Genomic DNA, 25,781 nt, shown 5'->3' on the forward strand with positions numbered 1-25,781 from the left:
GTCTAATTGGACTCGTGAACCGGGAGATGGAAGAACGGGGTCTTACCGCCCCGTTACAAGTCCACTGCCTGATTCACCAGCAAGCGCTGTGCTGCAAAGTGTCGAAGTGGGATTCCGTCATGAAGATTGTGGTGTCATGCATAAACTTCATCAGAGCAAAGGGACTTAAACACAGGCAGTTCCAACAGTTCCTGTCTGAACTGGAGTCTGCGTACGGCGATGTGCTGTACTACACAGAGGTCCGATGGTTGAGCCGGGGCAGAGTTTTGAGGCATTTTTACGAGCTGCTACCCGAAATAAACGCATTTCTTCATTCAAAAGACAAAACGGTCCCAGAGCTGATCAACCCAGAATGGAAATGGCACCTAGCATTTTTAACGGACGTGACAGAAATGCTGAACAGCCTTAACTTGCAGCTACAAGGCCAGGGGAAACTAATTTGCGACATGTATTCCCACATAAAAGCATTTGAGGTGAAACTTGCGCTGCTTTTGGAACAAGTGAAAGAGAACATCTTCGTCCATCTTCCTGCCACCCAAAACCTCTCAGCAGAGAACCCAGCGTTCCCGTTCCCAGCTGAGAAGTGCGTGGAAGCACTGCAAATGCTGAAGGCGGAGTTCGGTGTGCGATTCCGTGAACTACATGGTAATGCAAAGGATATCCGTCTTTTCCAGAACCCCTTTGTGTCCGACATCGATGAAGCTCAGCCTTCTTATCAGTTTGAGTTGGTCGAGTTACAGAACTGTGATGCTCTGAAAGACGCATTCAAGCCCAACAGTCTCATTGACTTCTATGCCGGCCTCCCAAACGACACGTACCCTAACATTAAAAAACACGCAATGAAAATGTCCACACTTTTTGGCAGCACGTATATCTGCGAGCAAACCTTTTCACGCATGAAACACCTGAAAACTCCAATGAGATCAAGGTTGACAGATGAACATCTCCATCAGTGTTTGAGACTGGCTGTGACTAAAATGGAGCCTGACATTGAACTGCTCACCAGCCAGATGCAGGCCCACAGTTCACACTGATGAACATAGGTAGGCTTACTTTTAAACGAGCTTGAAAACCTGAAAATAGTCATTTGGTTATTATTTTTTCACAAAAAGTGTTATATATTTCATCAAAATTGTTATCATTTATTTTCTGTTTTTTTTTTCTCTGTCAAGATCCCAGAACGAGTTACTTATAATTGATTATGCGTGGCTTTCTGTGAAAGAATAAATATTTATGTTAGGACACCTCTGCGATCGTCACTTTTTTTACGAACTGACCCTGGCCCCCCATCAGTGAAGAAAAAGGTTGTTTGGCCCTGACGGGAAAAAGTTTGGGGACCCCTGATCTAAACCATGAGCATCAAGATTTTTATTTCTCCAAGGCAAAGATCATTTAAAGCACATGGATATTACTGCTCAAAGACTGCAGGCCAAAAGTTGCAACGAACCAAAATTTCGCACATAAACTTTAAAGTGGGTTAATGTTTCACTTTCTGGTTATATTTATTGAAAATGTTGAGTCTCTTCTTTACACGTAAGGGATAGTGCTCAGCAAGGTGTCCAATATCAGAAATGAACAACGCGTTCACACAAAATTTTTCAAGTTTCCTTTTTTTTAATTTTGCGTTTTTTTTTTTAATTTAAGAATTCTTTTTAAACATTTGCTAATTGTATCTTTTTTAAGTTTGCATTTTTTCAATTCATTTTTTTGCAAATACAACAAATTTGTAAAACGTTTGCAAATTTTGGGAATTTCAGGGTTTTTTTCAACTACTGTTTTGATTTTGTTTAAATTTAATAAAATTTTAACAGTTTTTTCAAATGTATTAAATTCTTTTTTTATTTCAGAATTCTTTCAAATTTGTTTGCTAATTGTAATTTTTTTTACATTTTTTAATTCATTTTTTGGTAATTATAACAAATTTGTGAAAGCTTTGCAAATTTTTGAAGTTTCAATTTTTTTAATTGTTGCTCCTTTTTTGAAAGTTTTCTAATTTTTTTTGAAAATTCGGAAAGATGCTAATTTATGAAATAAGTTTTAAAAATTTTTGCAAATTTTATTTTTTTAATTTGACAATTTTTTAAGATACCTTTTTTGTTTATATTTACAAATTTAACAAAAATATAAAACTAAGACAAGACATGTAAAATTTTATAAATTTAAAAATCTTCTGGTTTAAATATTTATTCATTAGATTTTTACTACAGAAAAAAAAAACAAATTTAACGTTAGCACAAGTAAAATAACAAAATTATTTTTCAAACATTAATATTAAAATGTATTTACTAACATCAATTTTTTTAAATTCTGCAACATTTAACAGTTTTTTTTTTTATTTCACTGACCTGTTGAAAACACAACTTCAGCGTTTAAATCTCCTGTGAGGAGTTTTGAGTTTGTGTTGATTTTGGCGCCCTCTGAGGACAAAGTGTTAGATCTTATTACTTCACCAATCTTTTCAAAGTTGAACGCTGCTTTTTTTATAAACAGTGAAAAAGTCCTTACAGGAGCTTTAAGTTCAACAGAAACAATGAAGTGTTATCAGAGTTGTATCTGAGGTCTGGATCATCCGTGTAATGTACAGAACGTTCTCTCAGTAAACACACCCCGGCTCCTCCTCTGTGTGTGTGTGTGAGCGCCATGTTCCTGCTGATTGGTGGTTTCAGGATAAACACACATGCTCCATGTTTTCATAAGCACGAATAAAGGCTGCCTCTGCTTTTTTTTTTTTTTTCTCTCCGTCTACATATTTTCTGCCCTGAACAGGAAACAGTCGTTTGTCAACACCACAAATAAATGTTGTTTGTTTCCCGTCTTCGCCCGGGGACTTTTTCGCCTCATTTGGACCAAACATCATAGATCTCTGGACTGGAGCGAGGAGCTGACATGTGAGACGTTTAAAGCCCAGGAAATCATAAAAACACACACGGGAGGTGATATTTATGTCAGAGAGTCGGCATCAACAGGTTGTTTTTGTTATTTCAGTTTAGAAATAAGTGTTTCTGAATAGTTTCACAGGCTTAAACAGGTGTTACAGACAGCTCCGACACTAACAGCTTCACAAACATCACAAAGCTCATTAGGAACCAAACCGCCTCTCCTAATCCTGCACCCTCACCCCAGCGTAGACCCCGTCCCCGTGCGCTCCAGACGGGGGTTTCCCTGCTAATGCTGCACAACAATAAAACAAAGCCATCATACTGGGGCTGCTGGGGGGGTGGGGAGGCATGCAGGGGTGCAGGGGGGGTGGAAAGTGAGAGGAACAGCTGCTGAGTGGGAGCTGGATGGAGGAGGGGGGAGCACGCAGGAAAAGAAAGCTGGAGGATGGAGGGGGGGGCGCTCTCCTTTCTCTGTCAGTGAAATAAATTACTTTAATGTTTGCGGCCTGTTCAGACGATGCCATCGTTAGGGTGAGCCCCCCCTCCCTGCACCGGACCACCACCTCGCCGCGCCCCCCTATGGGCTCTTTAGGCGTACACAAATTGACAAGTGTACAAAGAAACAGCTTATAGCTTTACTGTTCCCCTCAGGAGAAAAGCTTCTGGAGAGTTTGGTCTCAAAAAGCTTCACCACACACACACACACACACACACACACACACACACACACACACACACACACACACACACACACACACACACACACAGAGTCTGAGGCCCCGTTTACACGGAGACTCCCGCAACGATTCTTCCTTTGCGTTTTCAAAAGCCACCCGCGTTTACATGAGGACGGCGTGAAAACGATCCGCGTTCATACGACTCCAGGAGGACAAGTCTCCGCTTCTGTTCTTTCTTTTTCTGCCGTTTTGTTGTGTGAGACGGTCGGCAATCCAACCATAACGCGCATTACCGCCAACTACTGGCTCAACTGGAAATGTGGCTGAGCGCGGAGCCTTCACCTAAAACTGCGAGTGCGCATGCGGTGACGTCAGCGTTTCACCCTGAGATGCTCCGCTCTGTGTTTACACGAAGCTGGATGGAGGAGCGGATTCAGATCTTTCCACTCTGGGGAGCGTTTTCAAAAGTTTGCGTTTTCACTGAAAACGCAACGTGGTCTCGTCTAAACGGAAGGCCAAAACGCAACGAAATGTTTGCGGAATCGACCGTTTGCGGTGTCGTGTAAACGGGGCCTGAATCTTGGCCTCATGGATCCTGTCCCTCCGTCTCACAGGAATCAACGCTTCCCTCCATGATCCAACATGTTGCAGCTCTACAGGTCAGACGCCACACAATCAGGACAATATGAAAAATAAAACATGGACAACGAGCCTGTCTCTGCTTCCATCATAAAATGAAGCCAAAATCATGGAGAACCAAGAAAAGACATCAGAGGAGCTGTCACGCCATCTATTTTTACACCAAAAAATGATTAGTTGAGTGATACTATTGATGAATATTATAAAATTCAAGTATTATTTCTTAGGTTTGAGTGCTTTTGCATTTTTGGGGCAAATTTTTGAAAATTCAATCTTTTCAACTCTGCAAATTTTTGAAATTTCATTTTTTTTTTAATTAAAAAAAAATTGAAAAATTAAAAAGTTTTGCTTTTCTGTGAATAAAAATTCTAACTGATTTTTTTTTCAATTTATGAAATTTAGTTTTTTATTTTTTCAAATAAAAAGAAATTACAAACTTTTAAATTAAAGATAGTTTTGAATTTATTCAAAAATAATCCAAATCCAAATTTCTTTAAAAATTTGGCGTTTTTGGGGGGAATTTCAAAAATTAGTGCAGATTGTTCTGATTTATTTTTTTAAAGATTTTTGCAAACTTTTGAAATTTCTACTTTTTCTTCAAATTTATCAAATTTTGATTCTTTGAAATTTTGCAGTTTTTTTTTAATAGTCTTTAATAATTACTTGATTAATGTAAAAACTTACAGTTTTTAGATTAACAAGGATTTTTTGCAAATTTAAAAAATTGGAGAAAATGAAATTTTAAAGTGTTTTAATTTTCAAAAGTTTTTGAATTTTTTTTTTGAAATTTTTTGAAATTTTGCCGTTTTTTAATAGTCTTTATTAATTTAAAAAAAAACTTGCATGTTTTAAATTAGAGGGATTTTTAGCAAATTCTAAAAAATTGGAAAAAAATAAAACTTTAGAATGTTTTAATTTTCTTTTTTTTTTAATTGTGCATTTTTCATTCTAATTATTTAAATAGCAGCAAATTTTTATAAAATTAAAAATGAAGACATTGCATGTTCAATTTTATGAATAATAAAAAAAAAAACTCATGTAGATAATTCATCACTAGACTAGAACTTTGTATAGAATATATCCTTTTTGTCTTTATTGTGAAGATAAAGTAGATTTTGTGTCTCCTGAATGACTTTAATCCAGGTGAGTTGAGGAAAATGGCTTCTATGAAAGTTGTAGAGCCCTGATTTAGCCGGATTGAAAATGCGAAGGCTTCAATCTATGGTGTGAAAATCTACAATAATCCTCACACGAGCTCCTCTTGACACCATAATAAACAGCAGACACACTGATACAGGGTTTTTCCAATAAGCTGAAAGCATTTCAAACTAGTCTATAAAAATAAATGACTCCAGGGGTTGTTACACACTGAGTGAGTCATAAAAACTCTGACAGTGTTTTTGTTTGATATCAGAACTTGACACAGGCAGACACACCTCGGTGCTGCTGGGTAATTCTCAGGAACTGTCAGCTCATAAATTCAAAACATCAAGATCACTGTTTGTATTAACAAGTCATAAAAATTACATCCTCGTTCCGGGATCAGAGAAACTTCACGGCGCCTTCCACAGCCTGTTGTTGGTTACAGACCGTTCCTCAGAAACACATGAAATAAAGTCTGAATCAACGAGCTGATCTGAAGCTAGGAGCAGTTTGTCCACCCCTCCTCTGATCCACACGCCGTTTTTTAGAGACGTCCAGCTGAAATACAGCTGTTCACTCCGCCTCCGTTACACAACACCACCGAGCAAATAACAGATTTTTGTTTCTGGAGGCTCCAAATAAAACGTGTTTGGGAGTTTTCTGGTCACACGCAGAGGCTGGTTACTCTCTATTTTAACACAGAAACAAAAAAAGCTGTTAGCAGCAGCTTCCTCCCCACTGCTTTTTATTTCTGTCAGCGTTTACCGAGCTGCCCGCCTCTCCTCCACCCCGTCCCTCCTTCACTCCTCCTCTGCCTCGGTCTCTTGGCAGCACCTTTCACATGTTCACTGAAATAAATGGAGGCCAGAAATAGTGTGGCGTGAACTTGGGGGGAGAACGTAGACATAACAAAGTGAAGGAGGAGAGAAACCGGCCTGGGATACGGGGCCTTGGGGAGAACGCTGAGAGGGAGGGAGGGAGGAGGCGCCGGGGCCAACAATGGCACACATTCACATTCTGGTTCAACCTCCAAGTTTCTGGTGGCCTCGTTATTTAGTGGATCTATAAGTGGAGCACCACCACCAGGAAGTGTTCGGCTCGGGTATCCACACAGACCAGATGAGCAGGAGTTAGAGAGGAGTCTGCAGAAAACGAGCTGGATCAGGTCGATCAGGTCGATCTGTGAGACCTGTAAACGTTACGTCAAGTATGGTGTTATGTCAGTGTGGCAGTTTTATACCTATGATTGATAAAGTTGTCCCATAACTTTTCTTTTCTACAAAAAGTATCATCACTGGAACTAGCCCCCGCATTTGTCAAGGAAAATTGAAGAAAAATAAGATGTATTTTTTTCAGGACTTACTCAATACAAGCAATGTTTAATCCTCAATTCTGATTGGACAACACTCCATAATCACCTGTGAGTGACGCCAGAAACAACCTGGTCAAATATGTCAAATCAACCTGTGTAAAGGAGTCAGACAAATTTCTTCTCTGCCTGTTAACACTGTGGAAAAAAAAATGTATCAGTCGTTCAATTGATATTCAATTATGAATGAAAAAACAAAACATTGCAAAATTTTTGAACCACAAATCAATGAAAATGAGTTTGTTTTTCAATATTCTGTTTGTTAATGTAGATTAAATAAAGGGAAGTTGAATTACAGACTAATTTTGATTTTATTTTTCAATCTGGCCCAGAGGTTTTAGCTTCTCTGTCAGGAGAGCGTAGATGGAAGTTTAATGCACAATGATGGACATCAACTAGAGATGTCCCAGTCCGATACGCCAACTGCTATCAGCACCCGATACAGCTATTTGTGAGGATTGGATAGCATTGGATTCCACTACGTGATCAGGACTGATCCAGTTTTCATGTGTTTTCAGCACCGTCACACTTTACGGCTGCTGTAAATCAAACCACGTTGCAAACATGTCCGCCGTGTGGGACTACTCTCTTTGGAAAGCAATGATAGGAAAACAGCATCTGCCAACATTTGTAAAGTGAGTGATCCTCCAGGAGGCACCAACAGGGCTCACTTTGATACAACAAATATGACTCAACGGCAAAACATACACAACAGAAAGTTGCTAGGCGCCACCCTGCTGGGTGTTGATCATTACTTTGTTTGGCTCATTTGTTGGTCATGGACACCAAACCTTTTGTGTCTTCAGTGATATTTTTACTACTTTTTCTCCTGTGTTTGTCTGGAGATCCTACATGTAACCATGGCTGCATTGTTTACATGTGAACTCAGCTGTTAGCAGCCTGTAGCATGTCAATGCTAACTGGTGCTAGGCCGGATGTTTCCCACAAGGTGAGGAGAAGGAGGTGAGGACGACGTGCTGGTTCTCAGGTGTGAGCTAAGAAGTGACGACATGGACCTGTCCTTCCATCCATCGTTATTGGGAACGTAAGATCTATCTCCAATAAGATGGACGAGCTAGCTGTGCTAACCCAGCAACAGAGGGAATACCAGAGGGCAGAGTAGCATCATGCTATTCACAGACATGGCTAACGGAGCTAACAGCAGACACCAAGGCCACATGTGAAGAGCTTCACCTGCTGTGAGCAGACAGGATCCAGGAGACAGAGACTGAACAGACTGCTGAAGAAGCTCAGTCCTGGACCCTGTGGAGGTGGAGGCTGGCTGACTGGACAATGATGGACAAGCTGTCAGCATCTATTTTCTTATGGAGCTTTTTACACTTTCTATACACTTTTTTACTTTGGTTTTCTTGATTGCTGCTGTGATTTCATTTTTGTTGTACTTGTTACAATGACAATAGATTTCTATTCTATTCTTTTCTATATCATGAAAAAAATTGTGATATCCCTAACAGCTACGTTTGATTCAAAGGAGCTAAACGACTTTTCAGGATGACGACATGACAATGGAAAAAAACAGCAGAATCTTTCAAGTTCATTCCTTCTAAAATACATCATGTTTCTGGTTAAGTTGTAAAACATACGGCGTATTTTGGAAGGAAATGAACATAAGACATAAGACATGGGAAGCTGGAGCTTCATAATTAATTACCAATTGAACAAATGATGCACAGATTGAAAAACAGTCCCGTTTGCTACACTGCTCAACACTGAGGTGTAACCCTTGGTTCCTATCTCAGGGTTTTTATTTTTGAATTGTTGACAGCGGGAATAGATGAGACAGCAGCTGGAGAGCTACGAGACTCCAACCAACCCTGACAGAGGAAAGTGAAGAAACATCCTGTCCTGCAATCCGGGCAACAACAGCAGAGCTTCTGAAAGCATTTCTAAGTTTCACATTGTGATAAAGCAACGAAAACTAAAAGATGTAATGACTGTAACAAGAGAGTAACAAGTCGTCATTTTTCTCTCATGTCTTTTTAGAAAGAGGAGCTGAATGAGGATGGAGATGTCACATAAATACCTCCACAGAAGCCACATACACCATGTCCAACTTTAGCTTCAATGTCATCATCTCATTACTTTCTAATGCTGCTGTCTGAGCCTGGACTCACTCATCAAACCATTTCAAAATATTCCTGGAATAATAAAGTTTGGATAAATAAAAATTTTAATCTCAGTTTGATCTAAAACTATCAGGGAAAACACAGAAATAATTTCCAATCATTCACAGAGTTCCTCCGGGAAACTTCAGCACGCTTCTTAGGAAAAAGGCTCAACTTGAAAAAGAAAGTAAAAGTCTCAGCAGCATTTTAGTTTTACTTTTGTTAGTCTAACCTGTTGAAAAATGAAGTTCAGTGTGTAAACAATGCAGTGTTATATTTCAAAAGATTATTGAATCGATCTACTTAAGCTGAGGTGATAAAAACAAACCAAATTGTGATCCAGGTGTTTTCAGGTTTTTTCTTCAGGTAAAATAACTGAAACCAAAAGGATCATCTGGAAAAATCCCCTCTGACTCCCACAGTTTGATCCTCAGTCATCAGATCTGAATCTCTCTAATTTAAACCTGATGACATCTCCAGTTTGAGGTTAACCAGTGACTAATCTGGCCTGGACGACCACAGGAGAACAAAGAGGATTCTGGGAGTTAGTTCAAAACATGAGGAGGAACCATTCTCCAGGGTTTACTTCAACTCTCAGGGCGTATTCAGACCTGGACTGTTTGGTCCACTTTAAACGGACCAGGATTCGTTTCCCACGCTGGTCCGGACTTTTCATGCAGGTGTGAATAGACACAAACAAACCCTGGCGTGGACCAAACAACCGGACCGAGATCCACTTTTTGAGGTGGTCTCGGTCCCTATCAAACGAACTCTGGTGCGGTTCGTGGTTCTCCGGTGCAGGTCTGAATACAAACCAAGGTCCATCTGAACTAACTACAGGATACATGCTCCTTTTGGGCCTATAGAGCCACCGTAACCTAACCGTCTTTGGTTCATACCTGATCCTCCGTCTTCTGTTTAGCCACGCTGTTGCTAGCATGTTGTGGGTCAGGACACGCAGAGCATAGCGCCTCCTTGCTGCGATCATTGGTCTTCCTGTTCCTAAATTGTAAACGGTGTTGTTAAGCTGCTTTGAAGGAGCTGCTCTTGAAACTGAAAATGATTTAGCAGCTCTAATAAGAGCACAAACACACATGTTTACCTCCATTTCCAGGTCTGTACTCTGTGTGCCGCCCTTTGTCAGTGCTGTCCAATGAGAGCACTGATCCTCACACACCTGGATGTGTTTACAGAATATAGTCCACTTGATAAAAGTACAATCTGAATACGAACCGCACCAAACGAAAAAAATAAAGTCGGCTTTTGGTCCGGACCAAACAAGTGGACCAAAGGACTTTTCTGGTCTGAATACAGCCTAACTTTGTGTTTTACCCACAGTTCCCTGCTGCAGATCCTGAGCTGAGAGAATATTGAAATAAAACTAAAGGAATGTTTTCTCCAAACTTTCCCCGACCTGACGATAAACTTAGCAAAGAATCCGCACGACTGCGTTAAAAATGTCCCCGGTCGTCAGAGGACGTCCTCTAGCTGTGGTGAGCTGGTGACCTCTGACCCCTCCTGGCATTCGCCCTTTACACCCCTCCTCCCCCAAGCAGGAAACATATGATGGATCATTAAAGGACTATTTCACTGATTGACGGGATACTTTCTTACTTTTGTTTTCTTGATTGCTGCTGTGACTTCAATTTTGTTGTTCAGTTTAATGTTCACAGACCAGGACAGCGACACTGACACCATCTACAGTCACTGCACAAAACGTGAGCACGCCAGCACGGCCTTATTTAGCCCGTACTGTTAGGATTCCTTTCACACCGCTGCTGCATTCAGAGCAGGAGTATTTCAGGCTCACCGTGCCCCTGACCTTTGACCTTTGACCTGTTGGCCTTTAGTTTACACGGTCACGACGCACTGGGAGCAGAGAGAGGCAAGTGCATGGGCGAATACCTCCCACAGCTGGTGAGGTGATTCCTCACATAGATTAACTTCATCACACCCAGGCAGGATTACCCATAATGCAACAGGAATCAAAAATCTATCAAAAACTAAATGTGGTGAAGTTAGTTTCATTTTGAAGCTTCATTCAAACCAAACTGATGCTTACTTCAACGGCATTCCCTTTTTTCAATCTGAAGGCTGAATCATGGGACTTGTTTGGGTGTTAACACATCAAACGAACAAGAAGACACATTAAAAACAATCAGACTTTCTCAGAGCTGACATTTAAAGCTTTGTTCACCCTGTCACTGTGAATTAAATGATTAAGAGCTTAGCAGTTTCTGCTTTCTGAGCATTATCATTTACACAAATATAAATCTCAGCAAAGCAGCACTTAGGCTAATTTAATTCCCCTCCCGTCTCGGCACTCCCTCCTTTAAGAGCAGCTCTGGTTGAACCAGGTGGGTATTAAAGCTGCTCTGAAAGCATGCATTAAAATATTTCCAAAGGTTAGCATTTCCAGCGTTAGAGCAGGCCAAACTTTCCCTCGCCGTGTCTCAAACCGTGTAATTAGGTAAAACATGTTTTCACAGCCCATCTCTGAGGCGCTCTAAGTGGCGGTTAGCGATGTCGAAAAGAGCACGTGCACCTAAATCACAGACTGTAGGTATGTCTGCTGGAATGCTCCTCTGCGCTGTGCAAATACACACACGGCTGTGTTATCTTACAGCACATACGCTCTAATGAGCCCACACACGCTCCGGCTCACATCCACACAGGTACGTGTCAAATCACGGGGTGTCGTACACGCTTTCTGACAGCTCGGGTCGGATCCACGGTGCCCCGAAGGAATCTGAACTTCTCAGCTCATCTGAGACGTTTTTACTGATGCAAACCAGAAACACACACACACACGCGCGCGTACAAACCGGCACAGACCTAAAAACCTGAGATGACCCGAGTCATTTTCTCACTGAGCCAGAAACTGACATCAAGTTTAAGTGCTTCCATCTTTAAGTGCCAGGAGTTGCACGAAGCTGCTCGAGGTTTTAGGAAAATCTGTGACTCAACACGGCTCTTATCAATCAGCACAGTCTACACCTGAATTCACAACAACTTAAAGGTAGAGTCTGCACAATTTTCCTTCAAAATAATGTCAACTTTTACAGGAATAATCCTGCTCAATCGTCTCATCTGGGCGTCTATACATGTGTGTCAGTGTCTGCGTCTGCCCTTAACCCCCTCCTCGGCCTGGATGTTCATGTTTTGGTTGTTTCAGGACGTTTCTGAGTGGAGAGTAAGTGTGGTTACATCAGCCAATCACAGTCAGTGCGCAAGTGACTTTGCCTGTTAATTAGCGAGTGGAAGAAGCTAATCAGAGCAGCTAGCAGATGTAGCATGTAGGAAGAAAAACAACCAAAGTGAAACCAAACTCCAAACAGATAAAGCTTTTTCCTAAACAAGAATTAAGCTTGGCTCCACTTTTACTCGCTTTCAGGAACTTGGAGAGCAGCACGAGTTAGCTTTCTGCTAACCAGGTATGTGTCAAATACCCATGATTAGCTTGTGCTAACATGCTAAGTCAGGTGCACGGCTCTCAAGTCTCTCCCACATAGAAACGTGGTGCAACAGATGGTTTCTGGGCTAGTGAGTGTGTTCACGTAGTCGAGGCTGGAGGCTGTGGGTGTGGGCTGCAGTTGGCACTGAGCCAAGGAGGAGGAGTCCAAAATTCCTGCAGAAAAGTCTGCAGCAGTTTTGTCAGTTCTGCTGCTGTTTCTCATGTTTAAACCATCTCAAGCCATCAGAGACTCAAACACTGAGACACTGCACGACTGACTCAACAGCTAGGACTTCCTGTTCACGGCATTTCTGTCGCTCTCTTACTTAGTGAGATTTTTAAAGGTCCCATATTCTGCAAAAATCACTTTATTAAGTCTTTTATTGAAATTTGTAGGTCTTTGTCTTTCCTCCCAGCCCACAAAATGTGATATTTAATGACCAAACCTGTTCTTAGTAGAGCTTGTTAATGTAAAATCCTGACCTAAAACGAGCTGTTTGGAATTTGGGGAATTGCCGACGTCAGCGATTCTCTTTTTTGACCAATCAGGAGCAAGTCTGACCTGATTGGTCCACCGGAGCAGATACCCACGAACCCCCTCCCCACCCACTCCCCTCCCCGGGCGGAGAATGCCAAAGTTGAAGAGCCATCACTGCTCTGTTTTTGGCTGTAAACAGCCACATAGCTCCATGCTCAAGCTTCCCATCTCAGAAGAAGACAGACTAAGTGTCTAGAGTTCATTTATCAGGAAATGTTCCAGCTACACTCAGTAAAACTGTGCATGTGTGTGCTAGTCACTTCACGGCCGACTGCTTTTCCAACTTTGGACAGTCCAACAGAGGGCTAGCCAATAGACTGGTCCTGAATCCAGGCGCATTACCAACCATCCTCCAACAAACCTGGGACCCTGGAAATGTGAGTATTTTAAATGCTGTGTGCTGTGGAGCAGATGGAAGAGCTTTTCCTCAGTGTCCCCCCTGTCTCTGTGTTAGCTTCAGGATGCTAACTTTAGCTGCAGTTAGCCTGTTGTTTTAGCCTGTAATGTTACGGTAAACGAGCTTCTCTGTTTTCTAAACATTGTGCACTCGGAGCTTGTGGTGCCGCTCTCAGTGACGTGGAAGAGTGGGGCGGTATCAGCGGTGGCTCATTTACATATGAAGGCCACGCCCACTAAATCAGAGCGTTCTGAACAGAGGGGCTATGAGAGCCTGGAAACAATGCTGCTGTGCTTGATTTATTGGCTTTTTGGACCAAAACATGTTACTAACATTTCATGAAGACATCAATGATCCAGATTAAACTGCAGGAAAGGAGCAGGATATGGGACCTTTAAAGAGCCAATGGGAGCCAGGGCTGAAATGTGGCTCATTTGGCCTCCTGCTTAAAACCCAGAAGAGAGGAGGTCACAGTTTTTGGATGCACCTGAATCCAGTAAGGAGAGACTTCAGGGAACAGAAAGTGAGCTAAATGCTAAATATGCCTGTAAGAGCTGAAAAAAAAGTCATTTAGTTTTGAAAAGGAAGTTCCTCAAACAACAGTCCAGAAATATCCCGTGCAGGTCTGAGCATGTCGGAGCCGCCCCGGGCCGAGCCACAGGAACACGGGCCGGGCCTGGGGACAAACACACACACACACAGTCACCTGAATATAACAGGAAACACATGGAGATATCCATCAAACCGCTGTCCTTTTGACACACACACACACACACACACACAGATTTACACAAAGGCGATGACAAACTGTGAATTTCAGCGATTACAACAGGAAGCAGCAGCGCTGGCGGCGGCCCCAGCAGCACCAACTCATCCATCAAGTTAACAGAGCGGCGTCACTTACACAAATAAACACGAGCAGGTTATGAGAAACTACCAGATTAAAACACACCACCTGGAGCGTGTTGTTTTTTTAACACATTAGTGAACTCATAGTGATGCTGAACACGCCGTGACCTCATTGATGACACCAGGCTGCCCTTCATGTCGCTGCCACACAGCTTTGCATATGAGCGCATGATTTGCATGTCAGCTCAGATTTGTGGCGTTGTTTGCATCTTCCCTCACGGCACTCACTGACAGGTGTTTGACCCCTGACTGAGACGTCAGTTCACGTCACATTGATAAAAAGCTTAACTCTAGGTGTGTGTGCCGCCAAGGCTCTTAACACACTTTTCAGTAACAGTTAACAACCGTTGCCACAGAGCAAACTTAATGCTGGGTTTCTTTGAAGGAGCTCTGCGCTCTGGCTGCATCCTTGAGGAAGCTAAATTTAAAGCTGGATGCTCGGCTTGTTAGCACAGAGCGTTTCCTCTTCCTGTACGAGCAGCAGGAAAGGTCATTCAGCCGTGCAGCTGTGAGCAGCGCTGTCTGGAAGAGACAATGCTGCGTGGAGATGTTTCAGGACAATACATGCATCTGATTTCTTTCATTTCAGGTGACACACACCTAAATCTTCATCCCATCTGTCAATAAAGCCTGCCACCGCTCTACTTCACCTCCTACAACATCAACAGCCCACCAACTTTCCATGCACCTGTGGCTAACCTCAAGTTTTACAGCCCTGGGAAGATAACTACATCTACAAAAAGACTAATCTGGAAGAAAATACTGATTTTAATTCTGTGTGGATGGATTCATTTAACTGACAACGTGCTGGGTTAATTTACATCATTGATATGTGGCAAAACATTAAACAACAACAAAAAATGATAAGTTAAGTGATATCGATTGGTTATCTAATTCAACAGTTCTTATTCTTTCTTAAAAAAAAAAAATTCACGAAATTTCAATTTTGTTTCATTTTTTGCAAATTTTTATGATTTTTTATTTATTTGAATTTCGTATTTTTTTATATAATCCTTTAAAAAATTTTCGCATTTTAATTAACATTTCAAAAAAATGTTTAGATTCTTGCAAATTTTCTAGGTTCCCATTTTTTTTTAATTTTGGCAAATTTCAGAATTTTTCTTTTTTTTTAATTTTTGCAAGTTTGAGAAAAAAAATACTTTTTTAATTGTTTAAATTTCAGATTTTTATTTATTGATTTATTTTAATTGTCAATTTTTTTAGGATTCCCAATTCCTTTTAAGAATTTTGGCAAATTTTAAAATTTCAAATAATTTCTAAGATTATTGAAATTATCTAGGTTTTACATTTTTGACATTTTGGTATATTTTTGAAATTTCCTTTTTTTTTTTTGTCATTTTTTGCATTTTTTTGAGAAATTCAATTTTTCAAAATTTTGCAAATTTCTTTAGCAAAATATTACATAAAAATAACTCAATTTTTTTGCAAATTTTTTTCACTTCCATTTCCTGAAAATGTTTCAAAATTTGAAAAGTTTTTTAAATTGTTAAATTTTGAAATTTTGTAAATTTTTGCCAAGTTTTAAATTATCAAATACTTTTCATTTTTGCAAATGTATCAAAAACATAAAAAAAAATTTAGACATCTCATTTACAGTTTTGATTTAAAAAAAAACTTCTTTCGTAGCAGCCATTGCCATTGGTTGAAGGGGAAGACAGTGGCAGTGCTGCGTTTTAGGGGGATTCTGTTTACAATGCAGCCTGTAAATAAAATACCTAAGAATCATCTGTGTTTAGAAATGAGATCACATACACAAATCATGATCTTTTAACTATTAATCTAGCGGTTAATCTTTTCTTGCCCAATAGAAAGTTTATCAATCACCTTTAAGCAGCACTAACAACTGAAATTCTTTAACCTTTATAAAAAATAATTTTAAAGAAAAATATGTCTCTGTCCACTCCCCCCTCTGTGACTTCTCCTCGCCTCCTCTTCCCGACCTCCCTTTGCTCCTCCTCTTGTCAACCCCTTCACGCCTCAGCTCCTACATGTGACCTCCCAGCAGGGGGGACTGCTGGCAGCAGGTGAAAGATCGTGACCCCTCATACAAAGACTCTGTGCCCTCCTCCTGCAGGCAGCGAGAGCTCAGCTCCAGCCCCGGGCAGAGATTAGGAAAACAGAGGGTTATCACATCACTCAGCACCTACGGCTCATCAGGGAGGACGTGAAGGGGGATGAAGCAAACGCTACGATACTGCAGTTAAATTTAACAAAGTTACAAAAAGCCTAAATCTGTAATTTTATAGAAGTTCAAACAAGTTTTATTTTTCACAAACTCCCCTTTCAGTTAGTTATTTTGTAGCAACAGCTCGCCAAAACACTCTGAAATTTGCTCCAGTACACTTTAGATCAGGGGTGTTCAACCTGTGGCTCTGGAGCCTCATTTGGCCCTTTGACTCCTTTGCAGTGGCTCCTTGTAGCTTTAAAAAATATTATTAAAATAAAACCTTTTTTTTTCCTACAGAGGGTATTGATGATTAAAGACACAGACACTAAATAAATAGTAAACATGCTTGATAGGTGGCAAGACATTAGCAAACAACCAAAAACTATGAGTTGAGCAAATTTGTTATGTGTTGTCAAATTCAAGTATTATTTCAAAAATTCTAAATTTTAAAAAAAATCGAACTTTTCATTTATTTATTAAAAAAAAATTATTAATTTCTAGATATTTTTTCCACTTTTTGAAATTAAAAAAATCCCAAAGTTTTTGCAAATTAGTTAAATTCTTTTTTAAATTTTGCAATTTTTTTTTTATTTTTTTATTTTTTTTGGGGGGGGGGGGGGGGGGGTGGATTTTTGATTTGTTTTTTTTTAATCCTGTGGATTTTTACAAAATTTTGAAATTTCAAAACTTTTTGATTTTTTGCAATTTTGGGGCATTTTTTGGCAATTTTTTTTAACTTTCATAAACATTTGAGTATTTGCAAAAAAAAAAGTGTTCATTTTGATTTTTTTTTTAATCTTTGCAAATTTATTAGATTTAAAAAAAATCAAATTCAAAAAACTGAATAAATAGATTTTTAACTTTGTATAGAATTTCATACACTTGTTGACAGATAACATTGATTTTGTGGCTCTAAAATGATTTTAATCCAGGTGATCTGAGGCTCCTGTGACAGTAAAGGTTGCAGACCCCTGGTCTAGAAACACATCATGCCTCCTATGGAAGCCCAGTAAGGTCTCTTCCGCCTGCTGTGTGTTTGAACTCTGCTCTTTCTGGATCTGCTTTCGAGCAGAGCAGAGATAAAAGAGCTGGATCAACGGTGGATATCAGGATGGCTGATTTACCATCATGAAAAACACACACACGTAAACACTTCACTGTTTTCCTTTAAGCATCCTCATCAAACACACTCATGCTTTCAATTTGTGCCCACACCACCTGGACCTGGGTACAAACAGGTTTGCGCTGTGGAGTGATTTAAGATCATCTTAAAGGGAGCGAAACGCGATACAGCGCGGGACCAAAGACTTCCTGCGGAGCCATCCGGCCCAGAGCTCCAGTAAAAACATCAATCAGGAGGCGCAGAGAGAGTCAGAGGAGGAGAAAGCTAGCTGACAGCTGCACGGCGTCATAAACCTGAGCAGCCTTCACCTCTCTGTGTTTAAACATGACGGATGGGTACAGTGGGGCGACCGCCGTAATGATAAACAGGGACATGTGACCTCAGACTCACAGGAAGACACAGAAAGGCTCCTGTTGGCCCCAGCAGGTATATATCCATTTTACAAATCTAAACATGGCCGCCTGATGGTGCCAGATAAAACCTGAGGAATCAAAGCGTAAACACGGTTTATACCAAGCTCAGCTTTGGGATCCAGAAAAGTGACCATAAATACAGAGGCCCTGAACGCCGGCCCGACATTCACCTGCTATTAAAAACTGAGGTCAGCAGGTCAACAGACGACACTCAATCACCCAACGCCTGACAGGACGTGGAGAGGACAGCGTTTGGTCTGTCCTGGGTTTAGCGTTACAGGGTGGCACACCGGGAGGTGAAGGTGCGAAGGTCGACCAATCTCAGATTACGTTCTCACGAGATTATGAGGTGGGATGAACACCTGCCGTCCTCCTCTGGCTCTGAGGAAGGAGATTTATCAACCAGGAAGCAGTTTATCTCCTCTTTTTGATCATGGATGAAACAGTAGATACACACAGCTCAGTGTAACATTCAGGAACGTCCTGATCAGTGAGGTGTGTATCGAGACCCTTAACCTAAAAAAAAACTATATAACATTAAATCACCCTTAAATTATGCACTGATTTTTTAAATGAAGAGACTGAGATAATCCTTGAGCTACAGGCTTCAGTTAGCTTGGCTGGAAGTAGCAACTGTTAGCTGGAGGCTAGCTTTGCTCTCTCTGAGGGTTAAAAAAATGTAAAGGCTATTAAGCATGAACTTTCAAACTAAGGTTGGAAGAATAAAACTTTGATTCCAGTCGATTTAATTTCTAAGGAAAAAAAAAATTGATATCCCCATTTTTTAAAACGGGAAACGTACAGTTAGCTTAGCTCAACACACATGATTTATATGTGCCACGACATTAGCAAATTAAAAAAAAAAGATTTGTTGGGCAATGTTATGGATTTATTTGATCAAATTCAAGTATTCTTTCTTAAAATTTAACATTTCTGCAAATTCTTGATTTTTTTTTCAAGTTTTCTTATTTTTTTTTAGAATTTTGCAATTATTTTGAAATTTCAAAAGTGTGTATTTTTTTTAAAAAAAATTGGCAAATATTTTTGTCAATTTTTGAAAGTTTTGCAGTTTGATTGTTTTTCCAACTGTTTGAAATTTCAAAAATTATTATTTTTGCAAATTTATATGTTTACTTAAAATTTTGCATTTTTTAATTAAAAGATATTTTCTTGTAAATTTTCACAGAATTTTGAAAAACATTACATTTCAATAAATTTTTAAAGTGTTTTAATTTCCCCAAATTTTGGAACTTTTTTCTTTTTCTTTTAATGTTTTTTAAACCTACGGTTAGCTTAGCCTAGCAAAAACAAAACATTAAAGGAGCGAGCTACCTTGCTCCTAGGGCACCAACATTGGTAAAATCTGTTAAGTCCATTGGTTGTAGGCTGTAGTTTTATCAATACAAAAACAAGATCAATATTTATTTATTTATTCATTTTTAAATTCGTTTTATGAGGTCGACAGCTGGAAGCCACTTAGCAGGTTCCTGAATCCTATCCCGCCAGCTAGTTAGCTCCAAGGTAAGGTTTCTCACTATAATCATTATCATTTCATTTTTCTGTAAATATTCATATAAATATATATTCTTTTTTTTAATTTAATTTTCCTTTCTATAATTATTTTCTCAATATATTTTTGCAGATTTGTATATCTTCTAGCTTAACTTTTTATATATTCAATCTGCATTTTCATTATTTTCGTGTTCACTGTTAGCACCAACACACCAAGTCAAATTCCTTGTATGTTCAAATATAAAACTTGAACACCTTGATAAAAAACAGCGCAAAACAACCTTGATAGAAAAACAAAAACCATAAAATTAATGAATGTGCAACAGAGAACACAACTGCACCAACTAAACATGGAAAAATGTAACACAAACAGGCTTCCCACGAAGAGGCAATCAGAAAAGAAAAGAGCTAGCACAGATTGTCCTTCAAATCACGGAGCAACAAGATCACAGCAACAGTAAATATATATATATATATATATATATATATATATATATATATATATATATATATATATACATATATATATATATATATATATATATATATATATATATATTTGTATCCAGCATAAAGTATGATCAACAAAACACCTGAATCCAACCTGCAAAATAAATGAGCTATAATGGAAACTGTTTTGCTGGTATCTTATCAAAAAAAAAAAAAATTAAAAACCTGATACATGAAAAGCAGCCAAAAAAAGCCAAAACTGCGCGGAAACTCTGACCAGTTCCTGTTACCATATGTTAGACTAATCCAACCAGCTCCTTTGAGCAGCTCCTGTGTTTAAACAGAGTGATATGAACCTTCTCCTTCATCTCTTGGTGAGTAAACCAACATGAATAACTCTCAAAATGTCAAAGCATTCCTCAAATCCAGCACGCAGCAGCAGGGGACGATGGAGCGGGGAGACGGGGTCTTGTCAATCTTTGACGAAATGGCAAAATGCTATTTGCAGAACATAATATTGAGCATTAATCATCACTTAAGAAGACTGAAGTGATGCAGTGTGATAGCCACCTGTGAATGTCAAGAAGCTGCTCTGTTCCACCCCCTCCTCCATCTGCTGCTGTTGCACAAGAGGCTGAAGTCCGACCAAGACGCAGAGACACACAGAGACACACAGAGAGATCTGAAACTGTCTCTTCGACAGGCTGAGGACGATCATCATCAGTGGCTTACAGGAGCCCATGTTCACCAGTTAAAATAAGTTATGAGATAATAGAGTCATAGTTATGAGACACAAAAGTCAGAACAATGAGATGACAGTTGAAATTATGAGCTCTATCATTAAACAGCAGCGAGAGCAAACTTAAAGCAACTGCTTTGTCTTTGGTGGGGTTTCTTCCTGTCCACTATCTCATTATTTCGACTTTTTATCTAATAGTGCCTGTTTTATCTTATAGTTATGGCTTTTTATCTCAAAACTTTGACTTTCATCTCAAAATTTTCATTTTTTCATCACATAAGTTCAACTTTTGAATCTCATTATTTCTATTTTTTCACAAAATTTCCACTTTTTATCTCAAATTTATGAATTTTGTATCTTATATTTTCAATATTTGTAACTTGCCATTTGGACTCTTCATTTCAAATATTTATGTTAATTTTTTTTTTTATCTCATATTTATCAATTTTGTATGTCATTTCAACTTTTTCCTCTCACAATTTCAAGAGTTATCTCTGATTTTTGAATTTTCATCTCATAATTTCTACTACTTGTATTAATTTCCTCTTTTATCTCATTTTTTTTATTTTTTAATCCCCTTTAACTCATCACTACGACTTCTCATCTCATTTCAGCTTTTTGTCGTCTAATATGCAGTATAATCTCACAATTATGACTTGTGTATCTCATTGTTTTTACATTTCATCTAAAAATTTTAACTTTTTTCATCTCATTATTTCAAATGTTTATCTCATAATTTGGACTTTTTATCTCATTTTGTCTTTTTATCTCAAAATTGTGGGGGGTTTTTTCATCTTGTTATGTTTTACTTTTTATCAAACAATTTAGTCTTTTTATCTCAGATTTTTGAATTTTTGTCTTATGTCTACTTTTTATCTCATTAATATGACTTACTATCTCATAATTTCAACTTTTTATCGTTTAATTTGCAGTATCGAGCTCATAATTATGACTTGTGTATCACATTTAAATATTTTATCTCAAAATTATGTTTCTTTATCATCTTGTTATGTTTTACTTTTTGTCAGACAATTTATACTTTTAATCTCAAATTTTTGAATTTTTTGTCTCATAATGTCGACTTTTTATCTCATAAATATGACTTACTACCTCATAATTTCAACAATTTATTGTTTAATTTGCAGTGTTGAGCTCATAATTATGACTTGTTTAACACAATTTGACTTTTTTATCTCAAAATTATGTTTTTTTTTTTCATCTCATAATTTCAAATGTCAATCTCACTTTTTAATCTCAGATGTTTTGAATTTTTATCTCATAATTTGGACTTTTCATCTCATTTTGACATTTTATCTCAAAATGATGTTTTTTTTTCGTCTAATTTTTTTTTAGACATTCAGACTTTTATTTGTCTCAGATTTTAACGCTTTTGTCTCAATATTTTGACTTTTCATCTCATAAATATGACTTACCATCTCATAATCATGACTTTTTATCTCTTAAATGTGACTTACTATCTCATAGTTTTGACTTTTTTTGAGCTGGCAGAAATGGGCTTCCGTAGCAGCGCCATGTTGTCTTATTTGGTGAACTCATTTTTCTGTTATGCAAGCTCTTGTTTTTAAAAAGGTCAGAGACAGAATCCATCATGATGAAAGTTGGACCTCGTGTTCTTTCCGTCCATCACGTCATGTCCGCAGAGCGTTTCTCTGCCCCATGCTCTGCCTCTTATGCAACCTGTTCCCCCACACACCTCTCCATCTCTCCATCTCTCCATCCATCCATTTTCTTCCATCAGCTGTCAGCCTTTATCTCTCCGTCTGGCCTGCAGGCTGCTCGCACGCGCCGTGCTCTACCTGCGCAGCACAACAAGCAACACCTGCGCAGCCTGTGGGCCACGCGCAGCCTGTTCAAACCGGAGCCAACGTTACTCACCGCTTTTCTTTGAAGAAGTCTTCAGCACCCGGGCCAGTCTGCGGCTCCCGACCGGAGACAGGTAAATCTTCATTTAGAGAGTCCTGAGAGTCCCCCTTAGAGCATCAAAAACCGTTTTCACGGCGACCCGGTTAGCTACTAAACAAGTCCAGCTACCGAGCTGCGTTCAGTCTGTCCGTGATTCGTGACGTCATTAATGATGAACTTCTCACCTGCTGGGGGCTGTTGATGTTTTTGACTTCTGGGGGTTCAAAGTTGCACTTCCGGTTGCAGTAAATGCGAAAATTCTAAATTATTCTTCAACTCTAAAATAATCGTTTTGACGTCACTTTTTTTTTGTGTAAAAATAAATAAATAAATAAAAATTAAAATTAAAAAATAAATTAAAAAAAAAAACGTTTTTTATTTGTATTTTATGAAATTTAAAAATATATTCTCAAAAAAAAAAAATAATCAATTTCTCAAACAATTAAAATTTGATGAGATGATCAGAATACGTCAATCCTTTGCATCAATCTCCTGGTATGGCTCCTGATCCAAGTTAATCATTTTAAAAAGTTAATTGATCTTTAAGCCTTTTGTAATTATATAGCACAGCTGAAAACTGTTACTTTATTATTTAAATCAGCAACGGTTAGTTGTGATGTTACACAAAAGTAGGGTAATAGGGATCCAACTGGTCCAATAAACTGCACTGGGACTAAAAAAAATAATATAAATAGACTTACCAGTTTATTGAAAATCAGTTTTTTTTCTTTGAATGACCCACAAAATCTTAAATAAAAACAAAATCCCTTGTTTTTCTGTTGTTTGTTTAATTTAATTAAATATCTTACAAGAGTTTCTTACATCTGCAAAAATCATAATAATATATTGCAATAAAGACAGAAGCTGGTTTCATAATGGAAATAAGCCCAGACACAAAGCTGACATAACAAAGCCTAAAAGGGACAGAGATGAGTTGAATTCCTTCACTAAAAATACTTTTCATCATAAGTTTACACAGCTCAAAAACACCATATATCATATTCTGTATTCTGAAATCACTTTCATTAGCTTGTCAAAGGAAACTTCAGAGTTTGTCCCGTCTTTTAGTCACGCTGTTTGCTTTAAACATGTCTTTACGTGGTCAGCTTCACGGTGACTGTCAGGTCCAGCAGAGCTCGGGGTGATCTCTGTAATCTTAGTGGAAATGAAAGGTCCCTGAAGGAGCTTGTGTTAAAGACAGGAGCTGAGGTCACATAGTTTGACTCTGTCAGGCTGGAGGTTTGGACACATTCTTCTCTGGTTATGTAATCTCTTTTTACGAGCTACTGAGTTCAAGGAGTATTTCCAAAATTTCCCTACATGTCATATTTTTAGACTTTTACTGTATCTCCTCTGTCTTGCTGTGTAGTAATCTTAGTTTCATTCTCTTGTTGTTGGAAAGGCCTGGATTATCTGTCTGATCTACTCGGGACAGTTGTTCAAATGTAATCTGATCAGATTGTGGTTTTCGGATTGGGATCAGATGTTGAAAAGACGTTGTTGAGAAGACAAAAAAGGATATTGAAATCAGTTTAGATCACAAAATCCAATCCTAGTTTTAATCTGGATCAAACCTTCAGTTTGTGTTGTTCAGCAGGATTTGAATCACTTTGATCCAAAAAACAGGATTATCCTGGTCCCCAACGAGGGCGGGATTTCAAGGTAGATTTTAGGAAGAATATGTAAAACTTTGTTGGTCGTGGACACCAAACTTTTTGTGTCTTCAGTGATATTTTTACTACTTTTCCTCCTGTGTTTGTCTGGAGATCCTACATGTAACCATGGCTGCATTGTTTACATCTGGAATCAGCTGTTAGCAGCCTGTAGCATGTCAATGCTAACCGGTGCTAGACCAGATGTTTCCCACACAAGGTGAAGAGAAGGAGGTGAGGACGACGTGCTGGTTCTCAGGTGTGAGCTAAGAAGTGACGACATGGACCTGTCCTTCCATCCATCGTTATTGGGAACGTAAGATCTATCTCCAATAAGATGGACGAGCTAGCTGTGCTAACCCAGCAACAGAGGGAATACCAGAGGGCAGAGTAGCATCATGCTATTCACAGACATGGCTAACAGAGCTAACAGCAGACACCAACGCCACACAGACTGCTGAAGAAGCTCAGTCCTGGACAACTGGCCCTTATAGATGACATAAAATGGACTAAAGAATACTAATTATAATTTAAAAGTCTATAAAATGACAAACAATGACTGTGAAATCGTTTTAAAACCAAGTGTTTTGCTCTCTTCTTTGTAAATAACCTTCATCTGGCTCAAACAGAGAAACTGGGTCACTGTGAGGAACCAATGAGGAAAACCATCCTCTGCCTAATTTTTACATTTCTTCACCAAATCTTGGTTTTACTTGTTGTTTTCAGGATTCTTTTGTTTTCCTTTCTGGAGACTAATGCCTCTGGCGCTGATGGATTCGCAGCCTAAATGATTATCCCTCAGAGAGCAGGGCTCGGCCTTTAAGCTGTTTCTTACAATATCAGATGTCCCACAGCACGATGACTTCACTGACAGCTGAAACCAGTGAAATCCTGGGAGCAGAGAGGATTTCCCCTCAGGTAGCAGCAGAGCGGGCCAACAATACCCGAGCTGTCTGTTAACGTCCTCTCAGCGTGTCAGCGTGTCAGCGTCTGCTCCTCCAGAGAAAGAAATTACAGCTGCCTAATAACTGTTTTTGCGTGCGTGCGTGTTCAGCCATGCCTGGACGTTTCTCAGGAAGGGGGGGGCTCATAGTCTGAATATTTCTGAGTTCATGGAGGAAGGTTGTGGTGGTGAACTTAAAGCTGGGCTGATACGACTTTAACTGGTTAATCTCTCACCTTGTAGCATCCAAACGCGTCTGATGGGTCATGTGACTCTCTGGGGAAATGTTGTGCTGTTCAAAACAAACATTTATCTCGATGACTGGGACCATGAGACACACAAAATGACTTCCCGTCCTTAGGATAACTACTTCCTGCCTTTAACGATGTTTATCCACGTCTCATTATCTTATTTTTTTCTTTAGCGTCCATCGTCATGGTCATCCATCGTTAACTCTGTGGAAGAAGAATCTTGTGCAACGTTTCCACAACGAGTGTGAGTCGTGTTTCCTGACACTTACTCTGTGAGGACAAGGTTGTATCTATATAGCAGTTAGCTTTCTTATTATTTTGCATTTACTGATGTTAAACCTGCCAATTTAATTTGTATGCTGTCATTTCAAAAAGCTAGCCATCAGCATTATTGACGAGATTAGCTTGTTCAGCGAGAGGCGCATGCTTCTTACGCTGAATGCCATCGTATATTTG

At 39.1% G+C, this 25,781-nt stretch overlaps 1 protein-coding gene across 1 annotated transcript in view; it reads right to left on the reverse strand.

Moving 5' to 3' along the window:
* The window catches only part of LOC141801717 (pleckstrin homology domain-containing family G member 1), a 104,135-nt gene extending 81,490 nt beyond the window's left edge, over window positions 1-22,645 (reverse strand). The window contains exon 1 of the mRNA XM_074684909.1: window positions 22,453-22,645. Coding sequence (XP_074541010.1) covers window positions 22,453-22,525 — 73 coding nt within the window. The 5' untranslated portion in view covers window positions 22,526-22,645. The remainder of the gene's footprint in view (window positions 1-22,452) is intronic.
* Between the last annotated feature and the right edge of the window lie 3,136 nt (window positions 22,646-25,781).

This window comes from Halichoeres trimaculatus, unplaced genomic scaffold (genome assembly GCF_033239565.1).
Source record: "Halichoeres trimaculatus isolate MK-OKI-2021-1 unplaced genomic scaffold, fHalTri1.1 fHalTri1_scaffold_13, whole genome shotgun sequence".
NCBI lineage: Eukaryota > Metazoa > Chordata > Actinopteri > Labriformes > Labridae > Halichoeres > Halichoeres trimaculatus.